The sequence below is a fragment of the Oncorhynchus mykiss genome, chromosome 11 (assembly GCF_057628025.1).
Source record: "Oncorhynchus mykiss isolate SJ-2025 chromosome 11, ASM5762802v1, whole genome shotgun sequence".
NCBI lineage: Eukaryota > Metazoa > Chordata > Actinopteri > Salmoniformes > Salmonidae > Oncorhynchus > Oncorhynchus mykiss.
The window spans coordinates 64074339-64102062 of NC_143032.1; the positions used below are offsets into that span (position 1 = coordinate 64074339).

Sequence of the window (27724 nt, forward strand, 5' to 3'; positions counted from 1 at the left end):
TTTGTATGGAATATCTACATAGGGTAACAGAGGCCCATTATCAGCAACCATCACCCCTGTGTTCCAAAGGCACGTTGTGTTAGCTAATCCAAGTTTAGCATTTTAAAAAGCTAATTGATCATTAGAAAACCATTTTGCAATTATGTTAGCACAGCTGAAAACTGTTGTGCTGTTAAAGAAGCAATAAAACTTGTTGTAATTTTGGGTAGACATTTCCATATATTTTTCTTTGCTACATGTGTGACATTACTCCACCAGTCCAATTCATGATATAATTTACAAAGATTATACATTTCTTTAAATAAAAAATACATGTTTTTGATCTAATAGTATATTTGAGTTTAACCACAATATTTGTTGTATTATTTGTTCTGTTTTTTCAGGTGGATTCAATTGAAATTGTAACCAAATTGAAATTGTAGCTTTTTTTTTAAACAAGCAATATTTGAGAGATTATTTCCTATTCAAATAACTGAAAGTGTGTGGTTGTAATCTGAATAAAGGGAAAAGGCCATTATTGAGCATGGGGTGAGACATTGTTATTAATTTGTGAGAGAACCAGTTTGGATTTAAGTATAACCTTTGTATGACTGAAGCCTTTAGTGAGAGGTCTAATGCTTTAATATGTAATCATTTCTACCCTTCGAAATCATATTCATTATAAAAAATAAGCCTGTTTAATTTTGCCTGGTTTGTTATCAGCGAACTTAATGATGGTGTTGGAGTCGTGCTTGGTGAACAGGGAGTACAGGAGAGGGCTAAGCACGCACCCCTGAGGGGCCGCCGTGTTGAGGATCAGTGTGGCAGGTGTATTGTTGCCTACTCTTACCACCTGGGGGCAGCCAGTCAGGAAGTCCAGGATCCAGTTCCAGATGGAGGTGTTTACTCCCAGGGTACTTAGCTTAGTGATGAGCTTTGTGGCACTATGGTGTTGAACGCTGAGCTGTAGTCAATGAACAGCATTCTCACATAGGTGTTATTTTTGTCCGGGTGGGAAAGGGCAGTGTGGAGTGTGATTGAGATTGCGTAATCTGTGAAATTGTTGGGGCGGTATGGGTCTAGGGTTTTCAGGATGATGGTGTTGATATGAGCCATGACCAGCCTTTCAAAGCACTTCATGGCTACTGATGTGAGTGCTACGGGGCGGTAGTCATTTAAGCAGGTTACCTTCGCTTTGTTGGGCACAGGGACAATGGTGGTCTGCTTGAAACAGGTATTACAGACTTGGTCAAGGAGAGGTTGAAAATGTCAGTGAAGACACTTGCCAGTTGGTCCATGCGTACACGTCCTGAGTACATGTCCTGGTAATCCGTCTGGGAATGTTGACCTGTTTAAAGGTCTTGCTCATATCGGCTACGGAGAGCATGATCACACAGTTGTCCAGAACAGCTGGTGCTCTCATGCATGCTTCAGTGTTGCTTGCCTCAAAGCAAGCATAAAAGTAATTTAGCCCGTCTGGTAGGCTCAAGTCAGTGGGCAGCTCACGATTGGGAATCCCTTTGTAACCCATAATAGTCACCCGACGAGTGTCAGAGCCGGTGTAGTAGGATTCAATCTAAGTCCTGTATTGACGCTTTGCCTGTTTGATGGTTTGTCTGAGGGCATAGTGGGATTTATTATAACCAGTGAAGCCAGCAGGACAGAGGTCTTCTGTGCGTTTACTTGATCAATAATATCAAAAAGACGGCGAATGTTATCAGAAGAGTATCTGTCTCTAATAAATCCAGTTTGGTCCGCTTTTATTATTTTGGGAAGAAGAGTGTTTAGTCTTTTGGCGAGCAATTTGGTAATTATTTTATAGTCGAAATCCAACAAGCTTATGGGCCGGAAGGACAAGCAGGACATTACAGTGTCCTTTTTGAGCAACACTGTAATGCGAGCTGTGTGCATTGAGTCTGGGAGAATCCTCCAGAATTGGAATGAAGATAGGGCTGAGTTGGGGCCAAAGAGCTTTGTAGAACTCTCTGGGGAATCCATCTGGGCCTGGGGACTTATTAGGTGGCATGGAGGTAATTGCCTCCAGGATCTCCTCAGGAGTGAAGGGGGAGTTGAGATCTTCTTGGTCGGTCTCTGATAGTTTAGGTAGCGAGATTCCCTCTAGGAAAGAGTGGAGTTCTGCCTCCGTGTGTTTTTATAGTTTGCAGTAAAAAAAATTGGGTCATATGTGACCTCGTCCTCTGCTGTTCGGATAGCCATGATTGTACGCTCTGACTGCTTCTTTTTTAATTGGTAAGCAAGCAATCTACTGGGCCTATTGCTATACTCATTATATTTCTGTTTAGTAAAGAAAACTTATTTTTTTATCTCCCGAGTATAGTCCAAATTCAGTTTAGCTTTGGCTGCTTTAAGGTGACTCCAGGAGGTGCTGTCTGGGGATTGTTTATGTATTTTTTCACAGCATTCCAGCTCCCTTTCAAGATCTAGCCTGTGTGCTTCCATTGCTTTTTTCTTAGAGGAAGCATATGTAATTAGATGACCTCTTAGTGTGGCTTTAGCAGCGTCCCACATTGTGGACGGAGAAACAGGAGAATCTTTGTTGTCTTGTGTGTAGTTGTCTATCCATGTAGTTACCAATGTATGGAACACTTCGTTTGATAGCATGGAGGTGTTGAATTTCCAGCTCTTTGACCTCGGGATGTTTTTGCAGAGGTCAAAGCGGAGGTGGACAAAGGCGTGATCTGAAAGTGCTATGGGTCCGATTGGCTGAATTTATGAAACTCTTTGGGATAAAAATATAATATATACGGGAGTAGGTGTTATGGACGTTAGATTAGTTTGTATAGTCCATAGATGAGCTATTAGTCTCTCTCCAGATATCTATCAGTTCCATCTCTTTAGTAAGAGAGTTCAACATCTTTGCAGATCTAGGATTTGTGGTGGGGACTTGAGATGATTTGTCTAGGGTTGGGTTAAGGGTACAATTAAAATCTCCGGCCACCACGCCAAAGGAAACACAATGCTCATTGAACAGGGTTATCATTTTTGACATGAAGGCAGGAGTATCTGTGTTAGGGGCGTATATGTTTAATATAGTAATTGGTTGACCATATAGTGACCCAGTTAGCAAAATAAATCTCCCCTCCGGATCAGATATGTTTTTGTAAATTATGAATGGAACATTTTTATGGATAAGTATGGCTGTGCCTCTACTGTTTGATTTGAAAAGTGAGAAATAGACCTGTCCCACCCAAGCTCTGCGGAGTTTGGCATGTTCAGCATCACAGAGGTGTGTCTCTTGTAATAGCGCGATGTCTGCTTTTCCTTTTTTAGGGCACATAGTATCTTTTTCAGTTTTATTGCATGCCCTAGATCATGGCAGTTCCATGTCAATAGATTTAAGGTACTAGTCATCGTCATCGAACAGTAATTGAACTTTAGTGCAAGTCATCGCTGGGTAAAAGTGGATAGTAGTTAAAGCTGCGTTCACATAAAAGGAAAATAAATGGTGTACATAAAATAACAATCTCTGAACACCCCAGCCGAGTTCCCAAACAACTCGACACATCCTGTTGGATCTATTACCCCCCCGCTCAGTCTCAATTCTGTGTTCCGAATAAAACAAAAAACGGGAACAGTTAGCAACGCACAACGTCTCCCCCTCCCCACCAAAGAAATGCCTCATCCTCTCCACCCCACATTGAGTAAATGACAACGTCTCCCCCTCCCCACCAAAGAAATGCCTCATCCTCTCCGCCCCGCATTGAGTAAATGACAACATCTCCCCCTCCCCACCAAAGAAATGCCTCATCCTCTCCGCCCCGCATTGAGTAAATGACACAGTAGTCCCCGTCCAGACCACACTAAAAGAGGGAGAAAATAAAATCAATAGCCCAGCCTACATATACCTCCCCCAAGGGACATAGGGAACCCCAAGTAATAATAGCAACAAAAAACTAGGTTAGGTTAGTATAGCCTATCCCTCAGCTAAAGGAAAATAAGTATAAATTGGACGGTTATAATGACATTTAGCAGGGCGGGTGGGTCTTTGGATATCGGCTATATGTTGTCTTACCTCCTTTAGTAATAGCATTAATCGCATTTAGTCATTGGTCCGTTTCTCATTGACCAGGATTGTCTTTCAAAAAAAGTTTTGCCTCTTCGGGAGTTTTGAAGTGTCGCAGGGCTCCTTGGTGAAGAATCCTGAGCTCGTTTGGGTATTTGAATCCCCTGAAGATGCCTCGGTCAATTGAGTATTTCTTCACCTCGCCAAACTCTTGGCGCTTTCGGCGTATTCCAGCTGGCAGGTCCTGGTGTAAAGTGAGTTTGCCGTTTCCCACTGTGATGTTGTTGTTTTTCGCCGCCTATAGGACTCGTTCCTTGTCGGTGAATCTCAGGAAACGTATGGTGATTGGGTGCTGTGGTTGTCTGGCTGCTGGTGGGGGCCTCAGTGCTCGGTGAGCTCTCTTGATTTCTCGCCCCCTGTTTTCCAGGTCCTCTGTTTTCTCTTCCAGATGCTCTATGTTATTTTTCGCATATGCTATTGTTTCCATGGCATCTGTCAATACGTTTTCCATGGATAGGATTCGCCCCTCTGCCTCGTCCAGGCGCCCCGCGTTTATGGTTATCTTGTTGTTGATGTCAGTTAAAGCGTTTTCCAGGATTGTCACCTTGCCCCCTATCGCACTGAGCTGAGAATTAATGGCATCTAATTTAGTGTTTAGTTCTGTACGTTGGGATCTCAACTCAGAAAGGATGTCTTCGACAGAGTGCGAGGTTGGCATTCGTTGGGCCTCGGGGGGGAGCGGGTTCTCTTGCTCCTGGCTAATGGCGCTAGTTTTTTCTGAAGCTAGCTTCTTCTTGGAGGCTTTTTCCGTCGCTAATACTCGAGTCCGGGTAAAAATGTCACCTGTAGTGTCGCCTTTTGTAGCCGCCATGACTTTTCTTACTAAAGCTAAATGAGTTTGAACTTGGAGTGGAGGTAAGATTAGGAATTGGAAACTACTTGTGCGGAGCTCTTAGTTCATGCGGCCATCTCTTCAAGGGTCACGTGATCCCCCCATTGTATCATTTTAAAGTGCTGGAGCACAGAGACAATACTTTTGGAGCTCACTGTAATTGCATAATTGAGGTGTGTGTGTATGTGTGTACTATGAACCTTCCAGAGCACAGAGCCCATTATTAGTTGTGTGTCTGTGGGACTGTTCCATATGGACATGCACCAGCCTGAGAGGTGAACCCTCTTACACCCCTGTGTTTGCCCCATCACTATTTTTCCTTTCACTCGGTCTCTCTCGTTTTTTTCAGAACTTAGCATAACACAAGGTCAACGCAAGCAGTGACATCATCCTCTGGGCTAAAGCTGATTTATGGTCACTCACACATGCACAACACACACACCAGAGGAGACTTGTGAGAGGAGCTATAGGAGGACCGGCTCATTGTAATGGTTGGAATGAAATAAATGGAACGGTATCAAACACATCAAACATATGGAAACCACATTTTTGACTTCATTCCATTCCAGCCATTACAATGAGCCCGTCCTCCAATAGCTCCTCCCACCAGCCTCCTCTGACACACACACACACACACACACACACACTGTTAAACCATGTGACTGAGCGACGGTGGAGAGTGGCTGTCTGAGGAAACTGTACACAATGGGGCAACTGTCAGGGTATTGTTTAGGCTGGCTCTGGGAGTGATATCACTTGGCATTAGAAGGTTTTCATGACTGCAGCCTGATCAGAGTTCATCAAAGTCAATGTTATATCAACCGTGAACACCATCAGGCGTGTTAACCCATCTTTCTGCAGCAGCAGGAGAAGCAGTTTGGATTTGGCCCTGAGGTTGGGTTGGGTCTCAGGGATTGCATGCCAAATAGCACCCTATTCACTGGTCAAAATGAGTGCACTAAATAGGGAATAGGGTTCCACTCAGGAACTAGTTAACATCTCAGCCTGGAGGTGTCAACAGATGTGTGTGGTAAACACAGCTCTGTGTAGATAACCTGTCTTTACAACCATGTTCCTCTACTTCAGTGGGAACTATGGTAGTGGGGGAAGGAGGGATGGCTGTGTTTATATACATCCCTGTCTCAACTAATGCTCTCAGTTCCCACACTCAAACCCTCTCCTTTCATCTCCCCCATCTCCGGACGACAGACAGAGTGATATGACATGGATGCCAGAGAGGAAATAGTGTGTGTGCATGCATGTGAGGAGGGAGGAAGTGGGAGAGTGGAGCCAGCTGATGCATCTGCATCCTCTATCCCTTTTCTTTCTTTCTTTTGCATTTTAATTTACAGTGATTTAGAGAAGTATACTGGCTTCAACTTCCAAACCTCTTTACCTTAACAGAGAGAGAGAGAGAGAGAGAGAGAGAGAGATGCCAGTGTAAGCTGTCAGCTAGGTGGTGTATCGTAACTCTCTGTGCTGATCTCAGTAAATGGAGGCTAAATGCTGAACCACCTGCCGCCCTGCATGCTCTGCCAGCTCAGCACTGTGCTCCACACTAATTAAATTAACCACACACACACTGCCCTGCCTTACAGGAAGCTGCATAGGAGGGAGAATCAGCCCTGTTCTGGGACACACACATACACACACTTACCTCTGAGAGGAAGGTCTGTGCTGACTTCTGTGCCCCTACGTGCAGCAGGTACTCATACACATAGAGAGCTAACCTGCACAGAGAAACACAGGGACGACATCATGTTAGTAGGATGATCACTGGACTAGAGTAGTGTAGCCTCACTAGGCTACGTGATTGCCTGGATGCTTCAATTTGACCTCTCCTGTCAAATTTCAACCATGACAGCTTTGGGCCATATGAGACACAGCCAATGAGAAGGCTTCTTTCTATATATGTTAAAGTTGAAAACAGCCTGCCAGTAGAAGAACAAACAGCATGCTGGGATGAGTTGGCATCGAGGGAACACACTGTAAATGCCTCTGTTTTACCCCAGGCACTCTATACCACCCAAAAAACAGACTTTTTCTTACGCTGGAAAATCCTTTCACAATTGATTAATTCATCAATGAATGAATTAGAGCTGCTTTGTTCAAACTATCTTGGAGGGCTGGCCGACGGGCAGGCGGTCTACCCGATACACAGACACAAGACATCCGATGATCAGGTCAGGGATCAATGCAGTATCAGTCAGTCTCTTAACAGTACAATCCAGGCCTGGCTGGGTCTGGGAGTTCTAGAACCATAGAAACATGGACACAGTGTAGTCTAGAGGCTAATGGATCATTACAAGACAACATTACACAACGATGTCCAAGACATTGTCTACTGTCCTCTCAATTACATGTCATGTTACAAAGTGTAATGGACATTACATTAGTACATGGAATGGCCCTGATGTAGGCCAGGTAGATAAGAGGGTAGCATCACTGTCAAGCATCAATAATGCAAACATCACCCAAACAAAAGGTTACATGGATGGGTTTGCAATATGTGAATGCTTTGCTCTGGCACATTATAATTAGTACATAGGGCCCTCAAACTCAACTCTGGACCTCGAAGCCAGTTCCACTGCGTTTTGTCATTGCTCCTCTCTAATCAGGAACTGATTTAGACCTGAGACACCAGGTGGGTGCAATTAATTATCAGGTAGAACATAAAACCAGCAGGCTCCAGACCTCGTAGGGTAACAGTTGAATACCCCTGGTATAGGGGATAGAGGACATGAGGTGATGCGTGTGGGTGTGTGTTGGAAGTGTACTGCAGTCAAACAGAACTTTAAATCACCAAAACAATCTAGAGTATGAACTAATCAGAGTGGCTGCGGATCCGACTTCCTCTTCCCGACAACTAAAGGTCCAAAGTTTCTGCGCATGTGCAGGATGTGCAGTCTCTGCTCCACTGTTTCGGCTGCTCAGAGAACAGGCTACTGTGGTGAATGGTGCTCCTTTAATAAAGTTAGATCAAATTTGAATCAATGTCTGCAAGAACACAATGATACTATTCTACATGACATAACCGAATATAATAGTATATTATAACGTTACTGTAAGAAAAAACACAATTTCTTATGAGATTTTAGGATGATTGTGCAAATGGTTACATTTTTCTTTGATGTGGCCAAAACTACACAGCAAGAACCAGTAGGCAAAAGATGTACTTTTATTGAAACTAAAGACCGGTGGTGAGGGTAGGATAGTTTGAAAGAGCAGCAGGTCACTGTCTGTCTACATCCCAAATGGCACCCCATTTCCTTAATAATGCACTACTTTTGACCAGAGCCCTGTAGGCCCTGCTTGAAAGTAGTGCACTATAATGGTCATAGGATGCCATTCTCTCGCATCCTTTGTCTGTTCCCAGAGGCCCCTCAGCGGACCCAGCCAAGCAGCGTAGCCGCTCCTCATTCCAGACTTAAGTCTCAGACTGAGATAAAAATAAACCTCCAGACGCCACTCGTCTACCTGTCTGAAGATGATGGACTGCACACCTCTCCAGGCTCCACGCACCTGACTCTCTCTCTCCCTCTTTCCCTCGCTCTCTCTCTCTTTACCTCGGTCTCTCTCCGACTCTCCATCTCTCTTGTTTTTCTTGTGTGTAATGAAGGGATGTAACACAGTGGGTTGGGGTGTGGTGTTTAACCACAGAGAAGACGGAGCATTTCACAAGGACAAGGTTAACGGAACAATGAGCGGCTTGACAAAACTCTTGACACCTCCCACGCCGGTCCATGTTCTTAGAGCTGCGTTTCCTCCCTCTTCATCTTGGGACTGACTCTCCCTCTCTCTGTGTCTGTCTGTACAATATCACTCTCTCTGTGTCTGTCTGTACAATATCACTCTCTCTGTGTCTGACTGTACAATATCACTCTCTCTGTGTCTGTCTGTACAATATCACTCTCTCTGTGTCTGACTGTACAATATCACTCTCTCTGTGTCTGTCTGTACAATATCACTCTCTCTGTGTCTGTCTGTACAATATCACTCTCTCTGTGTCTGTCTGTACAATATCACTCTCTCTGTGTCAGTCTGTACAGTATCACTCACTCTCTCTTGTCATGTCCCCTTTGAACACACTCCCTCTTACACACATTGTCAACCTGTGAAATGTGCTGGGTAATCAATAATACGCTGTGACTCTTCATTCCTCTGGGAGTGGAGGAGGAGGAGAACCAGAGAAAGGAAAGATAGAGAGAGTGGAGGAGGAGGAGAACCAAAGAAAGGAGAGATAGAGAGAGTGGAGGAGGAGGAGAACCAAAGAAAGGAGAGATAGAGAGAGAGGAGTAGGTAGTGGAGAAGCGCAAAGTGATAAAAAGAAAGGATAGAGAAGATCAGGAGAGGTGAAGAGGATGAAAAGGTGCTAATTCTCTCTCTCTCTCTCTCTCTCTATATATATATATATATATATATATATATACAGTGCCTTGCGAAAGTATTCGGCCCCCTTGAACTTTGCGACCTTTTGCCACATTTCAGGCTTCAAACATAAAGATATAAAACTGTATTTTTTTGTGAAGAATCAACAACAAGTGGGACACAATCATGAAGTGGAACGACATTTATTGGATATTTCAAACTTTTTTAACAAATCAAAAACTGAAAAATTGGGCGTGCAAAATTACTCAGCCCCTTTACTTTCAGTGCAGCAAATTCTCTCCAGAAGTTCAGTGAGGATCTCTGAATGATCCAATGTTGACCTAAATGACTAATGATGACAAATACAATCCACCTGTGTGTAATCAAGTCTCCGTATAAATGCACCTGCACTGTGATAGTCTCAGAGGTCCGTTAAAAGCGCAGAGAGCATTATGAAGAACAAGGAACACACCAGGCAGGTCCGAGATACTGTTGTGAAGAAGTTTAAAGCCGGATTTGGATACAAGATTTCCCAAACTTTAAACATCCCAAGGAGCACTGTGCAAGCGATAATATTGAAATGGAAGGAGTATCAGACCACTGCAAATCTACCAAGACCTGGCCGTCCCTCTAAACTTTCAGCTCATACAAGGAGAAGACTGATCAGAGATGCAGGCCCATGATCACTCTGGATGAACTGCAGAGATCTACAGCTGAGGTGGGAGACTCTGTCCATAGGACAACAATCAGTCGTATATTGCACAAATCTGGCCTTTATGGAAGAGTGGCAAGAAGAAAGCCATTTCTTAAAGATATCCATAAAAAGTGTAGTTTAAAGTTTGCCACAAGCCACCTGGGAGACACACCAAACATGTGGAAGAAGGTGCTCTGGTCAGATGAAACCAAAATGGAACTTTTTGGCAACAATGCAAAACGTTATGTTTGGCGTAAAAGCAACACAGCTGAACACACCATCCCCACTGTCAAACATGGTGGTGGCAGCATCATGGTTTGGGCCTGCTTTTCTTCAGCAGGGACAGGGAAGATGGTTAAAATTGATGGGAAGATGGATGGAGCCAAATACAGGACCATTCTGGAAGAAAACCTGATGGAGTCTGCAAAAGACCTGAGACTGGGACGGAGATTTGTCTTCCAACAAGACAATGATCCAAAACATAAAGCAAAATCTACAATGGAATGGTTTAAAAATAAACATATCCAGGTGTTAGAATGGCCAAGTCAAAGTCCAGACCTGAATCCAATCGAGAATCTGTGGAAAGAACTGAAAACTGCTGTTCACAAATGCTCTCCATTCAACCTCACTGAGCTCGAGCTGTTTTGCAAGGAGGAATGGGAAAAAATGTCAGTCTCTCGATGTGCAAAACTGATAGAGACATACCCCAAGCGACTTACAGCTGTAATCGCAGCAAAAGGTGGCGCTACAAAGTATTAACTTAAGGGGGCTGAATAATTTTGCACGCCCAATTTTTCAGTTTTTGATTTGTTAACAAAGTTTGAAATATCCAATAAATGTCGTTCCACTTCATGATTGTGTCCCACTTGCTGTTGATTCTTCACAAAAAAATACAGTTTTATATCTTTATGTTTGAAGCCTGAAATGTGGCAAAAGGTCGCAAAGTTCAAGGGGGCCGAATACTTTCGCAAGGCAATGTATATATATAAATAAACTCCCCAAAATGACTATAAGAAATCGTATTTTCTATTTTCGGTAGCATTTGCCCTTGCTTTTGAAATTAGCCTATTGAAGATACACTGAAACACATGTTCTTTCTCTTTGAATACCACAGCCGTTTCACTGTCAATCTACCTTGACCAACCTGATACACTGAAACACATGTTCTTTCTCTTTGAATACCACAGCCGTTTCACTGTCAATCTACCTTGACCAACCTGATACACTGAAACACATGTTCTTTCTCTTTGAATACCACAGCAGTTTCACTGTCAATCTACCTTGACCAACCTGATACACTGAAACACATGTTCTTTCTCTTTGAATACCACAGCCGTTTCACTGTCAATCTACCTTGACCAACCTGATACACTGAAACACATGTTCTTTCTCTTTGAATACCACAGCCGTTTCACTGTCAATCTACCTTGACCAACCTGATACACTGAAATACATGTTCTTTCTCTTTGAATACCACAGCAGTTTCACTGTCAATCTACCTTGACCAACCTGATACACTGAAACACATGTTCTTTCTCTTTGAATACCACAGCAGTTTCACTGTCAATCTACCTTGACCAACCTGATACACTGAAACACATGTTCTTTCTCTTTGAATACCACAGCAGTTTCACTGTCAATCTACCTTGACCAACCTGATACACTGAAACACATGTTCTTTCTCTTTGAATACCACAGCCGTTTCACTGTCAATCTACCTTGACCAACCTGATACACTGAAACACATGTTCTTTCTCTTTGAATACCACAGCCGTTTCACTGTCAATCTACCTTGACCAACCTGATACACTGAAACACATGTTCTTTCTCTTTGAATACCACAGCAGTTTCACTGTCAATCTACCTTGACCAACCTGATACACTGAAACACATGTTCTTTCTCTTTGAATACCACAGCCGTTTCACTGCCAATCTACCTTGACCAACCTGATACACTGAAACACATGTTCTTTCTCTTTGAATACCACAGCCGTTTCACTGTCAATCTACCTTGACCAACCTGATACACTGAAACACATGTTCTTTCTCTTTGAATACCACAGCCGTTTCACTGTCAATCTACCTTGACCAACCTGATACACTGAAACACATGTTCTTTCTCTTTGAATACCACAGCCGTTTCACTGTCAATCTACCTTGACCAACCTGATACACTGAAACACATGTTCTTTCTCTTTGAATACCACAGCCGTTTCACTGTCAATCTACCTTGACCAACCTGATACACTGAAACACATGTTCTTTCTCTTTGAATACCACAGCCGTTTCACTGTCAATCTACCTTGACCAACCTGATACACTGAAACACATGTTCTTTCTCTTTGAATACCACAGCCGTTTCACTGCCAATCTACCTTGACCAACCTGTGAAGTCAACGATCACCACTTTCATTAATTGCGATGAATATGATATGTGTGTGTGTGTGTGTGTATGAGTATGTGTGTGTGTGAGAGAGAGTTTGTGTGTTCTTGACCTCCTTCCACTTCATATTCAAATAGTTTTGTCTTCAGTCACATCTAATTATATTCATATTTTGATAACACAGCTTCCTCTGAGTCTAAAGTATTAGCACAGCAGGAGGCTCAGCAGCCAGGGCCAGGCTAGATGTAGCTTCATTAAGTCAGGGAGTTGAAATGCTGCTGATTCTCCATTTTCCCTTTGTCACGGAGAGGAGAGGAGGAGCCTGTCTGAAGTTAATCTACTTCACAACATCAGCATATGAGGCCAGCAGATCGCTACTAATCAATTTACTGCCACCATGAACACAACCGGAGTTACAAATCAAAACAGACAATGACTTTGGCACTTGATTCTGCCATTAAAGATGAAATGTAAATGGACCAAAAGTCATTATGTTCCTGATAGTGCATCAGGACCTGTAATAAAACACATCATTATCCATAAGATATGCTCAATATCAGTACCGGGTCTAAGTGTCAAACAGCCTTGCAGATTTGCAGATAACCTTTGACCCTGACCAGGAAATTAGCTGATTGGAAGTAGTAGAGCAGACAGCGCTGACTGGTGGTGGACAGAGAAACAGAGAGAACAAGTGGCCACAGGGTCAGGGATGCATCGTATGGTAACCTAAACCATCTCAAACAGCAATGCTGTAAGAGGAATTCAATCTAGAGATGGAGAGAGAGTAAGAAACAGAGAAAGAAAGGGATGGAGAGACAGAAACACAGGGAGAGAAATACAAATAAAAGAGAGACAGAGAGATCCCAGTACCACAGCTGGAGTACAGCGGTGTGGGAAATGGAATAGTGACAGATGATATCCTACAGATTAGCAACAAGAGATGAAATGTTCTGATAAGGACAGGGGGGAGGTGGGGGTTAGAGTAAGAGAAGGTAGAGGAATAGAAGAAAGAGAAGATAGAAGAGAAGGTAGACAGGGGTTGGTGGGTGAGCCCCACAATTAATCCTCCTGAGGTCTGGAAACATTCACATTCTAATAGTGATGATCTGGCTGAACAAGCACCCAGACTAGCCAAGCACCCATACTAGCCAAGCACCCAGACTAGCCAATCACCCAGACTAGCCAAGCACCCAGACTAGCCAAGCACCCAGACTAGCCAAGCACCCAGACTAGCCAAGCACCCAGACTAGCCAAGCACCCAGACTAGCATAGCACCCAGACTAGCCAAGCACCCAGACTAACATAGCACCCAGACTAGCCAAGCACCGAGACTAGCATAACACCCAGACTAGCATTGTGATCATCCTGTCTGGGTTGGGTTGGCGGAGATCTTTGGGGGCTACACTCAGCCTTGTCTCAGGATGGTAAGTTGGTGGTTGAAGATATCCCTCTAGTGGTGTGGAGGCTGTGCTTTGGCAAAGTGGGTGGGGTTATATCCTTCCTGTTTGGCCCGGTCCGGGGGTGTCCTCGGATGGGGCCACAGTGTCTCCTGACCCCTCCTGTCTCAGCCTCCAGTATTTATGCTGCAGTAGTTTATGTGTCGGGGGGGCTAGGGTCAGTTTGTTATATCTGGAGTACTTCTCCTGTCCTATTCAGTGTCCTGTGTGCATTTAAGTGTGCTCTCTCTAATTCTCTCTTTCTCTCTTTCTTTCTCTCTCTCGGAGGACCTGAGCCCTAGGACCATGCCTCAGGACTACCTGACATGATGACTCCTTGCTGTCCCCAGTCCACCTGGCCGTGCTGCTGCTCCAGTTTCAACTGTTCTGCCTTATTATAATTGGACCATGCTGGTCATTTATGAACATTTGAACATCTTGTCCATGTTCTGTTATAATCTCCACCCGGCACAGCCAGAAGAGGACTGGCCACCCCACATAGCCTGGTTCCTCTCTAGGTTTCTTCCTAGGTTTTGGCCTTTCTAGGGAGTTTTTCCTAGCCACCGTGCTTCTACACCTGCATTGCTTGCTGTTTGGGGTTTTAGGCTGGGTTTCTGTACAGCACTTTGAGATATCAGCTGATGTACGAAGGGCTATATAAATAAATTTGATTTGATTTAGCATAGCACTCAGACTAGCCAAGCACCCCTGCTGTGCCCTCCTTAAGCAAATTAACACAAACCCAAACTGGAACAAGCAGCAGGAAAAAGTAGGCTACCTTTCTCCCAAATACACACTAGAAATACAAATACAGACACAGAAATTCCGGAGACCTTCAGAAGAAAACATTGGAATTCATATTTCCACGTTAGTCGTAATTTCTCGCAGAGAGTAGTAAGAATGAGAGCGTAAACATGAGTTAAGACCAGGGCTCACTGTTTTTAAGTGCATAAGGAATCAAGTCAAAATGTATCTGGCAGACAAAAACACGAAAATGGGGCTTACATTTCTTTGCAAAATGCTATCCTAAATTGGCTCAACTTTGTTCTCATATCCCTATGAGCCCTGGCCAATAGTAGTGTACTATATAGGGAATAGAGTGCCATTTGGAACACACATTTAGATAAAGGGATCAGGCTATAACTGAGTGCAAAGTAGTGATGAATGGAGAACAGGACTGAGGATGGAGTATGGCCTGGCCTCTGTGCTCAGCCCAACACTTTCTCTGATTAATCAGAACCCAGCAGCAGGGCTTTATGTGCCATTAAAAGGCTCTCTAAATAGCTTGACTTCATTCATTAGAGAGGAGCATCCTCTGCAGGGGAGAGGCTCTGCCAGATAGACAGCTAAGTGGCAGAGGGAGAGGACATGTGCACTGAGGCACAATAAACAACCACAAATATAGAGCCATTACAACGGTGAATAATTCATCTAATACAGGGAGGACTGCACAACAACAACCGTGGAACGTCCTGTATTACCCATTAGACTGCTAAACAGTGACATAACAACATAAAGGTGTTTGAGTGGGTGCACTCTCTGAGAAGGTATGTACTACAGCAGCCTCATGTCCAAATAACTTTGTGTTAAATCTGGCTAAATGCAACTAATCCCTTTTCTCTGTTTATCAGGTGAGCGTATCAGGTGAGCGTATCTCTGTCTCTCCTCACCACTTTACAAAAACGGAACACAGAGACAGAAGAGAAATAAGAAAGAAAGTGAATGAAGGAGAAATAGAGGAAGACAAAGATTACCAGAGATAGGAGAGATTAGGCTGAGGATTTCTTCCTTTATTTAAAATACATTATAGAATAAGGCTGTAACATTACAAAATGTGGAAAAAGTCAAGGAGGATACTTTCCAAAGTCTCTGAATATAATGATCATGCTGTTCATTCAGCTTCTTGATATGCCACACCTTTCAGGTGGATGGATTATCTTGGCAAAGGAGAAATGCTCACTAACAGGGAGGGAAACAAATTTGTGCACATTTTTTAGATATTTCTCCGCTCCTGTTCCAGAGTCAAACTTTCGCCTACATTTGGTGTATGATTTTAGATTTTAAAGGCAATGTCAGAGGTTATAGACCTGCAGTCAGTGTCTAGATTTCAGTTTCCATTTAACCCATCTGAACAGTAGGCTACAGAGTCCTTGCTGTACCATAGGCCTACTTGAAGTCCCCGTCTTGTGACTGTTGAATTTATATAGCATCTCACAATCATCACACCTAACACAGCCAGCACTGCTATCATGCTCTTCTACCACTTCACCAAATCGTTCTTTGCAACTCTCCATTTCACAGCTTTTCTCTTCTAGAATTAAACTCCTGCATGGCTCGTTTTACCTCTGTGGACCGACGTTAACTTTTTCTGCCCATTCCCAAAAGCATTTGTCGATTGGCCTGTAGGCTATTTGGTTAGACCCTAAAGCTAAGACTTACACACTAATGCCAGATAGCCTACACCAATGAAAAGCCTAAATGTAGCCTATAGATATAAAGTGCACAAGAATGATAAATGTATTAAAATGTATATATTTTTTAAAGTATTGTTTTCTCTTTATTCAACCCGCCCGCTACCCGCCTGCCCTTCATTTATGAGTCAATCTGCACATCACTAACACACACACACACACACACACACACACACACACACACACACACACACACACACACACACACACACACACACACACACACACACACACACACACACGGAGGTTCATAGACCACTCTCCATCAGTTTGACAACCTGTTCTGATCTTCTCGTAACATGGCTGTAAGGCCTTCCAGTGAATTCCCAGCTGACAGTAGCTGTCCGTTGATGCATTTCTAATTGGCATTTCTGCTGATAGTCACATGTCAGATCTATATTCTCCATTATCCTATACCCACCTCCCCGGAGAATTCTCTAATGGCTTCTGCTCAAGGCAAAGATATGAACAGCAGTAATATTGTAATATAAACTTGACTCTCATTGAGTCCTTGTATAATCTGAGGAGAGGAAAGTTTGAGAAGTAAAACTTTCATTTTGAAGATTAACAAAGCACACGTCATAATCCCGCTTTGGAAGGGCCTGAGCGAGGAGAAACATTCATACTCAAAACAATAGTTTATCTGACTGTGTTCTCTGTTTTGCATCCACAGAAAGAGATCTCACACTGTTTTAGTGTGTCAGTGTTTGTACTGCTCTTTATCCCTCTCACGTCCAGCAAACATGTTAAACCTCCCAGCATTGAAGGATTGGCCGTGTGACACTCCCAAACAGAAGACAACTGCATTGGTACCAACGTCTTTTTAACATATTTTCTTGAAATGTCCCTATTAATACACTACATGGCCAAAGGTATGTGGACACCTGCTCGTCAAACATCTCATTCCAAAATCCTCGGCATTAATATGGAGTTGGTCCCCCCTTTGCTTCTATAAAAGCCTACACTCTTCTGGGAAGGCTTTCCAGTAGATGTTGAAACATTGCTGCGGGGACTTGCTTTCATTCAGCCACAAGTGCATTAATGAGGTCGGGCACTGTGCAGGCCAGTCAAGTTCTTCCACACCAATCTCAACAAACCATTTCTATATGGACCTCGCTATGTCCACAGGGGCATTGTCATGCTGAAACAGGAAAGGGCCTTCCCCAAACTGTTGCCATAAAGTAGGAAGCACAGAATCATCTAGAATGTCATTGTATGCTGTAGCATTAAGATTTCCCTTCACGGGCCTCCCGAGTGGCGCAGTGATCAAAGGCACTGCATCGCAGCGTTAGCTGTGCCACCAGAGTTCCTGGTTCGAGTCCAGGCTCTGTCGCAGCCGGCCGCAACCGAGAGACCCTTGGGGCGGCGCACAATTGGCCCAGCGTCGTCCGGGTTAAGGAGGGTTTGGTCGGCAAGGATGTCCTTGTCCCATCTCGCTCTAGTGACTCCTGTTGGGTCATGTTTTGGAGAACACACAGCTCTTGACCTTTGCCTCTCCCGAGTCCGTACGGGAGTAGAAGCGATGAGACAAGACTGTAACTACCATAAGGATACCACGAAAAATGGGTAAAAAAAAATAAATAGTAATAATTTGAATAAATACAATATTTCCCTTCTCTGGGTGGGACTAAGGGGCTGAGCCCAAACCATGAAAAACAGCCCCAGACCATTATTCCTCCTCCACCAAACGTTACAGTTGGCACTATGCATTGGGGCAGGTAGCGTTCTCCTGGCATCCGCCAAATCCAGATTTGTCTGTCTGACTTCCAGATGGTGAAGCGTGATTCATCACTCCAGAGAACGCATTTCCACTGCTCCAGAATCCAATGGCGGTGAGTTTAACACCACTCCAGCCGACACTTGGCATTGCACATGGTGATCTTAAGCTTGTGTGCGGCTACTCGGCCATGGAAATCAATTTCATGAAGCTCCAGACAAACAGTTATTGTGCTGACATTGCTTCCATAGGCAGTTTAGAACTCGGTAGTGAGTATTGCAACCGAGGACAGACGATTTTTACACGATACGGTCCGTTCTGTAAGCTTGTGTGGCCTACCACTTCGCGGCTGAGCCATTGTTACTCCTAGATGTTTCCACTTCACAATAACAGCACTTACAGTTGACCGAGGCAGCTCTGGCAGGGCAGAAATTTGACAAATTGACTTGTTGGAAAGGTGGCACCCTATGACGATGCCACATTGAAAGTCACTGAGCTCTTCAATAAGGCAATTCTACTGCCAATGTTTGACTATGGAGATTGCATGGCTGTGTGCTCGATTATATATACCTGTCAGCAACAGTATAAAATTGCTGAATCCACTAATTTGAAGGGGTGTCCACATACTTTTGTATATATAGTGTATTAAGGAAAACCTAAATATACAAGACTCGCACTACTCCTTTCGACAACAGCAACAATTCCAAATTCCATGGGTACATCATGAGGTTAGAGTAAGATCTTTCAAATACAAAGACCCAACTGACTGGAATCATTTACCTATAGAAATCAGGGCATTAAAGTCACACAGTGAATTTAAGCAATACCTGTTTCAAATGTTAAGAACAAATTCTTTGTGTTTAACAATTAGAAACATCACCATGTGAGATATTTTTATAAATATACTGTATGTATATATTATAGGTACTTAGTTGTATTAGTTGTAGCAGTAGTTTTTATTAGTTGTAGGCCTATTACTAGTAAGACAACTTTTTGTTTAATCTAAGTATTTGTTATAAATTATTATTATTAGAGAGTAGTTGCCATATTATTCTTGTTTCTAAGTATTGTTTGTTTGTTTTTTTCATTTGGAAACTCAAGATGGTGCATCTCAAGAGATTTCATCCTGAAAAGATTTCAAATAAATACAGTTGACAACTTACAGTAACTGACAAAAGAGTATCCCTACAGTGGCAGCGTTAACACAATGTATACAAAATGTGATATCTGGAAACTAAAAGGGTTCTTCGGCTGTCCCCATAGAAAAACCATTTGAATAAAAAAGATGTGGCTCCAGGTAGTACCCTTTTGGTTCCAGTAAGAACCCTTTTTCTAAGTGTACATAATCAACATGAGTTTCTGTATATTGTGTCAACATGCATCATACTCATCTCAACAATGTATAATTTCCTACAAACGTGGACTACAGTACACAGAGGGCACTGGCAGGCATGCAATATAGTAACAAACTAGAATTCCCAGTCAAACCTAACCCTTTTTAGGATTTCAAAATCTGTTCCATCGTCATGCATATCAAGGTAAGTTAGGAGAATGAAGCTCATATCCTGTAGAATAGCTCTGTGTTCTTTGGCGCACCTCAGAGCAGCCCTCCTGTTTACCTTTCATTAACTCCAGCTCCCACATTCCCCCCCCCTAGTGCCATCCCAGGCCAAAGATCACACAGACATCATTCACAAAAACGAAGTCACTCAGGAGAGACGACAATGCTAAGGTGTTGAAGTGATCTTAAATAAGATATCTCAATCTTAATTCTCCCCACCCACACAAAACCAACAACAACCTTGTCTTTCTTACTAGCACTGGCATTGCTGATAACTTTTTTATTGAGGGAAAATGTACTACTAAGACTGTGATGTGGTTGTCTCACCTAGCTGTCTGAAGATGAATGCACGAACAGTAAGTTGCTCTGGATAAGAGCGTCTGTTTGATGACTCAAACATAATGTAAATGATGGGGATGATAAAGTGACAGATTTACACTTATCCTCTTCCAAGTTAGCCTGGAGCTGTTGCACTGCCTCCTGCTACAAAACGGCCACTGCTAAAGACGACTGATAAACAATCAACTCCAAAGAGCAAGCAATGGAGAAGCACAGGAAAAACTCATTAGAAAGGCAGTAACCTAGGAAGAAAACATGATAGGAACTAGGCTCTTAGGGATGGCAAGTCCTATTCTGGCTGTGCCGGGTGAAGATAAGAGTACATGGCCATTAAGGCCAGATCATTCTTCAAGTCGTTCAAACGTTCATAGATGACCAGCAGGGTCAAATGATAACCACAGTGGTTATATAGAGAGTACAGCAGTCCAAAACCTCAGAAGTAAATGTCAGAGGCTACATTGATCCATTTCGCACAGGGGCAACCCCCCAACGTATTATAAGTACGGTAACAACCTACTGCGCTCTTAATCACAACTAGCTGACCCCTGTAACAACCTAAAACTATTTACAACTAGCTAACCCCGTAACATCCTACCCCAAATCACAACTAGCTAACCCCTGTAACAACCTACCCCTGCTCACAACTAGCTAACCCCTGTAACAACCTACCAGTGTTCACAACTAGCTAACCCTGTAACAACCTACCACTATTCCCGAACTAGCTAACCCCTGTAACAACCTACAACTGTTCACAACTAGCTAACCCTGTAACACCCTACCCCTACTCACAACTAGCTAACCCTTGTAACAACCTACAACTGTTCACAACTAGCTAACCCCTGTAACAACCTACCCCTACTCACAACTAGCTAACCCCTGTAACAACCTACCACTATTTACAACTAGCTAACCCTATAACAACCTATCCATACCCACAACTAGCTAACCCTGTAACAAACTACCACTGCTCACAACTAGCTAACCCCTGTAACAACCTACCCCTTTTCAGAACTAGCTAACCCTGTAACATCCTACCACTATTTATAACTAGCTAACCCCTGTAACAACCTATCCCTAATCACAACTAACTAACTCATGTGACAACCTACAACTGTTCACAACTAACTGAACCCTGTAACAACCTACCACTGTTCACAACTAGCTAACCCCGTAACAACCTAAACTGTTAACAACTAGCTATCCCCTGTAACAACCTACCCTTACTCACAACTAGCTAACCCTGTAACACCCTATTCTTACTCACAACTAGCTATCCCTGTAACAACCTACCACTGTTCACAACTAGCTAACCCCTGTAACAACCTACCCCTACTCACAACTAGCTAACCCTGTAACAACCTATCCTTACTCACAACTAGCTAACCCTGTAACACCCTACCACTATTTACAACTAGATAACCCCTGTAACATCCTATCACTGCTCTCAACTAGCTAACCCATGTGACAACCTACCACTGTTCACAACTAGCTAACCCCTGTAACAACCTACCCTTACTCACAACTAGCTAACCCTGTAACAACCTACCCTTACTCACAACTAGCTAACCCTGTAACATCCTATCCCTGCTCTCAACTAGCTAACCCATGTGACAACCTACAACTGTTAACAACTAGCTAACCCATGAAACAGGGTACCCCTACTCACAACTAGCTAACTCCTGTAACAACCTACAACTGTTCACAACTAGCTAACCCTGTTACAACCTACAACTGTTCACAACTAGCAAACACCTATAACAACCTACAACTGTTCACAACTAGCTAACCCCTGAAACAACCTACAACTGTTCACAACTAGCTAACCCCTGTAACAACCTACCCTTACTCACAACTAGCTAACCCTGTAACAACCTACCCTTACTCACAACTAGCTAACCCCTGTAACAACCTACCACTATTTACAACTAGCTAACCCTATAACAACCTATCCATACCCACAACTAGCTAACCCTGTAACAAACTACCACTGCTCACAACTAGCTAACCCCTGTAACAACCTACCCCTTTTCAGAACTAGCTAACCCTGTAACATCCTACCACTATTTATAACTAGCTAACCCCTGTAACAACCTATCCCTAATCACAACTAACTAACTCATGTGACAACCTACAACTGTTCACAACTAACTGAACCCTGTAACAACCTACCACTGTTCACAACTAGCTAACCCCGTAACAACCTAAACTGTTAACAACTAGCTATCCCCTGTAACAACCTACCCTTACTCACAACTAGCTAACCCTGTAACACCCTATTCTTACTCACAACTAGCTATCCCTGTAACAACCTACCACTGTTCACAACTAGCTAACCCCTGTAACAACCTATCCTTACTCACAACTAGCTAACCCTGTAACAACCTATCCTTACTCACAACTAGCTAACCCTGTAACACCCTACCACTATTTACAACTAGATAACCCCTGTAACATCCTATCACTGCTCTCAACTAGCTAACCCATGTGACAACCTACCACTGTTCACAACTAGCTAACCCCTGTAACAACCTACCCTTACTCACAACTAGCTAACCCTGTAACAACCTACCCTTACTCACAACTAGCTAACCCTGTAACATCCTATCCCTGCTCTCAACTAGCTAACCCATGTGACAACCTACAACTGTTAACAACTAGCTAACCCATGAAACAAGGTACCCCTACTCACAACTAGCTAACCCCGTAACAACCTACCCTTACTCCCAACTAGCTAACCCCGTAACAACCTACCCTTACTCCCAACTAGCTAACCCATGTAACAACCTACAACTGTTCACAACTAGCTGGCCCCTGTAACAACCTACAACTGTTCACAACTAGCTAACCCCTGTAACAACCTACCCCTACTCCCAACTAGCTATCCCCTGAAATAACCTACAACTGTTCACAACTAGCTGACCCCTGTAACAACCTACAACTGTTCACAACTAGCTAACATCTGTAACAACCTATCCTTCCTCCCAGCGAGCTAACACCTGTAACAACTATCTAATCCCTGTAACAACCTAACCTTATTCCCAACTAACTAACCCCTGTAACAACCTACCACTGTTCACAACTAGCTAACCCTGTAACAACCTACCCCTACTCACAACTAGCTAACCCCGTAACAACCTACCCCTACTCACAACTAGCTAACCCCGTAACAACCTATCCCTACTCACAACTAGCTAACCCCGTAACATCCTATCCTTACTCCCAACTAGCTAACCCTGTAACATCCTACCCTTAGTCCCAACTAGCTAACCCTGTAACATCCTACCCTTAGTCCCAACTAGCTAACCCCTGTAACATCCTATCCTTACTCCCAACTAGCTAACCCAGTAACAAGTCTCTAACTCCTGTAACAACCTACCCCTATTCACACCTAGCTAACTCCGGTCTCCCCTGGTTTATTTATTTGCACCAAAGAAAACAAGTGACAGACAACAACACAGATAAAAAAAATATATATATATAAAAAATATTAAAAACGGTGTACCGGTGTGGTTGGAAACCCGAGGGCTTATATGAAAACCACACCACAATTCTTTCTTTTTTTTATATACGATACATAATTACAACACAACAAAAAGGGTTTGTTAAAACAGAAAACAAAATCTACTAATTATAAATACCCTTAATGCAACTAATCATTCCCATCTGTTCATTTCTAGCTGCCAAAGAGAAGTAGAAAATTGGAAAGTGGTCAGAAATAAAGTACAGTGCATTCGGAAAGTATTCAGACCCCTTGACTTTTTCCACATTGTTACATTACAGCCTTATTCTAAAATGTATTCAATCGTTTTTTTTCCCTCATCAATCTACACACAATACGCCATAATGACAAAGCAAAAATAGGTTTCTATAAATGTTGGCAAATTTATACAAATAAAAAAACAGGGTATATCACATTTAGATAAGAATTCAGACCCTTTACTTAGGACTTTGTTGAAGCACCTTTGGCAGCGAGTACAGCCTCGAGTCTTCCTGGGTATGACGCTACAAGCTTCACATACCTGTATTTGGGGAGTTTCTCCCATTCTTCTCTGCAGATCCTCTCAAGCTCTATCAGGTTGGATGGGGAGCGTCGCTGCACAGCTATTTTCAGGTCTCTCCAGAAATGTTTGATCGGGTTCAAGTCCAGGCTCTGGCTGAGACCACAAGGACATTGAGACTTGTCCCTGAAGCCCCTCCTGCGTTGGGTGTATGGGTGTATGCTTAGGGTCGTTGTCCTGTTGGAAGATTAACCTTCACCCCAGTCTGAGGTCCTAAGCACTATGGAGCAGGTATTCATCAAGGATCTCTCAGTACTTTGCTTCGTTCATATTTTCCTCGATCCTGACTAGTCTCCCAGTCCCTGCCACTGAAAAACATCCCCACAGCATGATGCTGCCACCACCATGCTTCCAAGTTTCCTCAAGACGTGACGCTTGGCATTCAGGCCAAAGAGTTCAATCTTGGTTCCATCAGACCAGAGAATTTTGTTTCTCATGGTCTGCGAGTCCTTTAGGTGCCTTTTGGCAAACTTCAAGCGGGCTGCCATGTGGTTTTTACTGAGAAGTGCTTCCATCTGGCCACTCTACCATAAAAGCCTGATTGATGGAGTGCTGCAGAGGAACTCTGGAGAGCTGTCAGTGTGACCATCGGGTTCTTGGTTACCTCCCTGACCAAGACCCTTCTCCCCGATTGCTCAGTTTGGCCGCGCGGACAGCTCTAGGAAGAGTCTTGGTGTGGTTCCAATATTCTTCCATTTAGGAATGATGGAACCATTGTGTTCTTGGGGACCTTCAATACTGCAGAAATGTTTTGGTACCCTTCCCCAGATCTATGCATTGACACAATCCTGTCTCGGAGCTCTACAGACAATTCCTTCGACCTCATGGCTTGGTTTTTGCTCTGACATGAACTGTCAACAATGGGACCTTATAAAGACAAGTGTGTGCCTTTCCAAATCAAGTCCAATCAATTGAATTTAGCACAGGTGGACTCCAATCAAGCTGTAGAAATATCTCAAGGATGATCAATGGAAACAGGATGCACCTGAGCTCAATTTCGAGTCTCATAGCAAAGGGTCTGAATACTTATGTAAACAACGTATTTCTGTTTTTTATTTGTAATAAATTGGCAAAAATGGATAAAATCTGTTCGCTTTGTCATTATGGGGTATTTTGTGTAGATTGATGAGGAAAACGTTTTATTTAATCCATTTAAGAATAAGGCTGTAACGTAAACAAAAAGTCAAGGGGTCTGAATACATTCAGAATGCACTGTATACAGTATAAAGTATACCTCTATTAGCCACATTATTAAAATATGTTGTAAAAAATATCATCAATAAAGGTGGCAGAAGAACTGGTCACTCTTGTGGGCTTATAGATGAGGGGATACAGATAGCTGGAGTATAAAGTATTCAAAAAGTAAGATGTCAGTGAGTGGTTCGCCACTTTTAAATACGTTTATGTTGTAATCACCCAATAGAAAAACATATTTTATCTTCACTATTAATCAAATCCAAGGTTGATGCAAGAATGAATATCAATGAAACTACCAATGTCAAAATCCGTGGCCGATAGGTACATCCAATTACCACTTTTTTACCACCAAAAAATAAACAGGAGGGAATTTCGATAAAAACATATTAAATGTCAATGTTATCAGATGTAAGTGCGAGATCCTCTCTTACAAAGAATTGAAAATGTTTATGATCAAAAATGGACACTACTCCAACTCAAGGTTCTACAGTGGTGAACAGCATTATAAGGAGACAAGGTTCAGTCTCGCATTAAAAGACAAGAATGAAAAGCAGCATATACTACAGCTTGTGAGGCTCACTATAATGCATCTCTGCCCTAGAGTCCAACTCCAAGCATCATCATCATCTGTTCAGAATTAGCTGGTCCTAAAAGGAGAAGCCCTCCCTCCACAGTCAGAGGCTGACCCTTTAAACAGGAGTCTGTGATCAGGGTCAGGGCAACATGTCGGCTCAGTGGGGTGTGTCAATGTGATTGACTACCAAATCTCGCTCTCTCTCTCAGTAGCAGGAACATGAGCAGGAAACCACCCTCGTCTAGCTCCTCCGGAAAATAACAAATGAGTGGAGCTGCAATTACGAACGGAAGAGGGAGGGAGGGGGTGGGGGAGGGAGTGGGGGAGGGTACAGCAAATCCCCTGTCCTTTCTTCTGATCGTGATAGACAGACAAAACAGAATGTTAAAGAGTTTGAAAATGAAAAGTAGTTTTAGTTCGTTGTCGTTGGTTCAGACTGGCTCTGGCCTAACATAAGAAGCAACAATGTTCTCAGCTGGGACAACAGGAAAAACCAGCTTATCAGACAGGGAGAGGAGAAATCCATTAACAGAAAAATTCTATGTACTCTAATTTTTAGTTCCATTTTAATTGGTTTGTTTAGTTTAGATTGAGTCACAGTTTACAGAGTTCCTTTAATTTCACAGTTCAAAGGACACCGCCTGATTTCCAGCAGAGTTTTCCTTGTTTAACTTTTCTTTAAGTGATAACAGTACATTTCAGTGCAATTCTACAGTGCAATTCTTCTTCTTCTGTTTAAGATAGAACTTTGTTGTCATTCAAGTTAATTTATTTGCCTAGACATATGGGATGGTTCAGTCACTGGCTGTGTACTATCTAAAGCACAGTATAGTCCTTGATCAGAATGATCTGAATGGACGGTGTGTTGACAGCACTGTAGGCTCTATGAGTCCTAGTAAATGAAAAGTCAATGATAACTTGAGACATAAAGAATGGAATACATCACAGTCTGGCAATGAATGTCTAAAACACATGTTTACACAGCATGCACACACGCACACACACACACACAAACACGAGCAGTGAGTGAGCCCGGTGTGTTCCCTGTTCTCTACCATCCCCTGCCTGACCCCAGCCGACGCCTCCTTGTCTTAGAATGTCAGACCTGGAATGTGGCTGCTGGAACATTTTCCTGCTAGCTCCCAAGCTCCGATAGTTTTAGAGGTATTGTTGAACTCACACAACGTAACATTTCACACTACCACCAAGAACAACAGATACAAAAAGCTGTTAAGGGCTATATGTCGTTGTTCTAATACCGGTTAGTTACGTTCTACTGAATTATTAGATCCTGGGAATTGAACCAGGTGAAGACAATGATGATAGCAATAATAATATTAGCTCTATAGATGCTTTTAGGAAATAGCCTGTAGGAAATATATTGCCCATCTATGACCTTATTCCTGTACTACCAGTGATATTGAAAGTTGAGGCAGACAGTCGTCACAAACAAAACCCAGTGTTGCCCAACTCAAACTGAGATCTGTCTATGATGTCATCCCTCAATTTCCTGCTTCTCTCTCTGATTGGGAAATAACATTAAGGGGATCCTATAAATGCCAAACGCTCTGCCAGCCATTTAAGTCCTAGGCAGCCCTGTGTTCAGAGGGGAGAAGATGTCATATAGGACTTTATAAGATTCAGTGGCAGTAATATGTATGTTGTAATGTAAGACGAGAGGGTAGGAAGGTACATTTATGGATGATTAAAAGGAAGAACTCTGTGGCCTCACACTCTAACACAGATGATGAAAATGAAATAGCAAGAAAGAGGGAGGAAGGAAAGCGAGAGCGAGAGAGAGAGACAGAGAGAATAAGCGAGAGAGAGAGAGAGATAGAGAGAGGGGGAAGAGAGAGAGAGAATAAGCGAGAGAGAGATGGAGAGATAGAAAGAGGGGGAAGAGAGAGAGAGAATAAGAGAGACCGAGTGAGAAGAGGGAGAGATGGAGAGGGGAGATAGAGAGGGAGGGAGAGAGAGCGAGAGAGAGAGAGAGAGAGAGAGAGAGAGAGAGAGCAAGTGAGACTGAGGCAA

At 43.1% G+C, this 27724-nt stretch overlaps 1 protein-coding gene across 1 annotated transcript in view; it reads right to left on the bottom strand.

Annotated features, from left to right (window-relative positions):
• Window positions 1-27724, bottom strand: part of LOC110536178 (single-stranded DNA-binding protein 2) — a 125991-nt gene that overhangs the window by 77838 nt on the left and 20429 nt on the right. The window contains exon 2 of the mRNA XM_021621782.3: window positions 6553-6625. Coding sequence (XP_021477457.1) covers window positions 6553-6625 — 73 coding nt within the window. The remainder of the gene's footprint in view (window positions 1-6552; window positions 6626-27724) is intronic.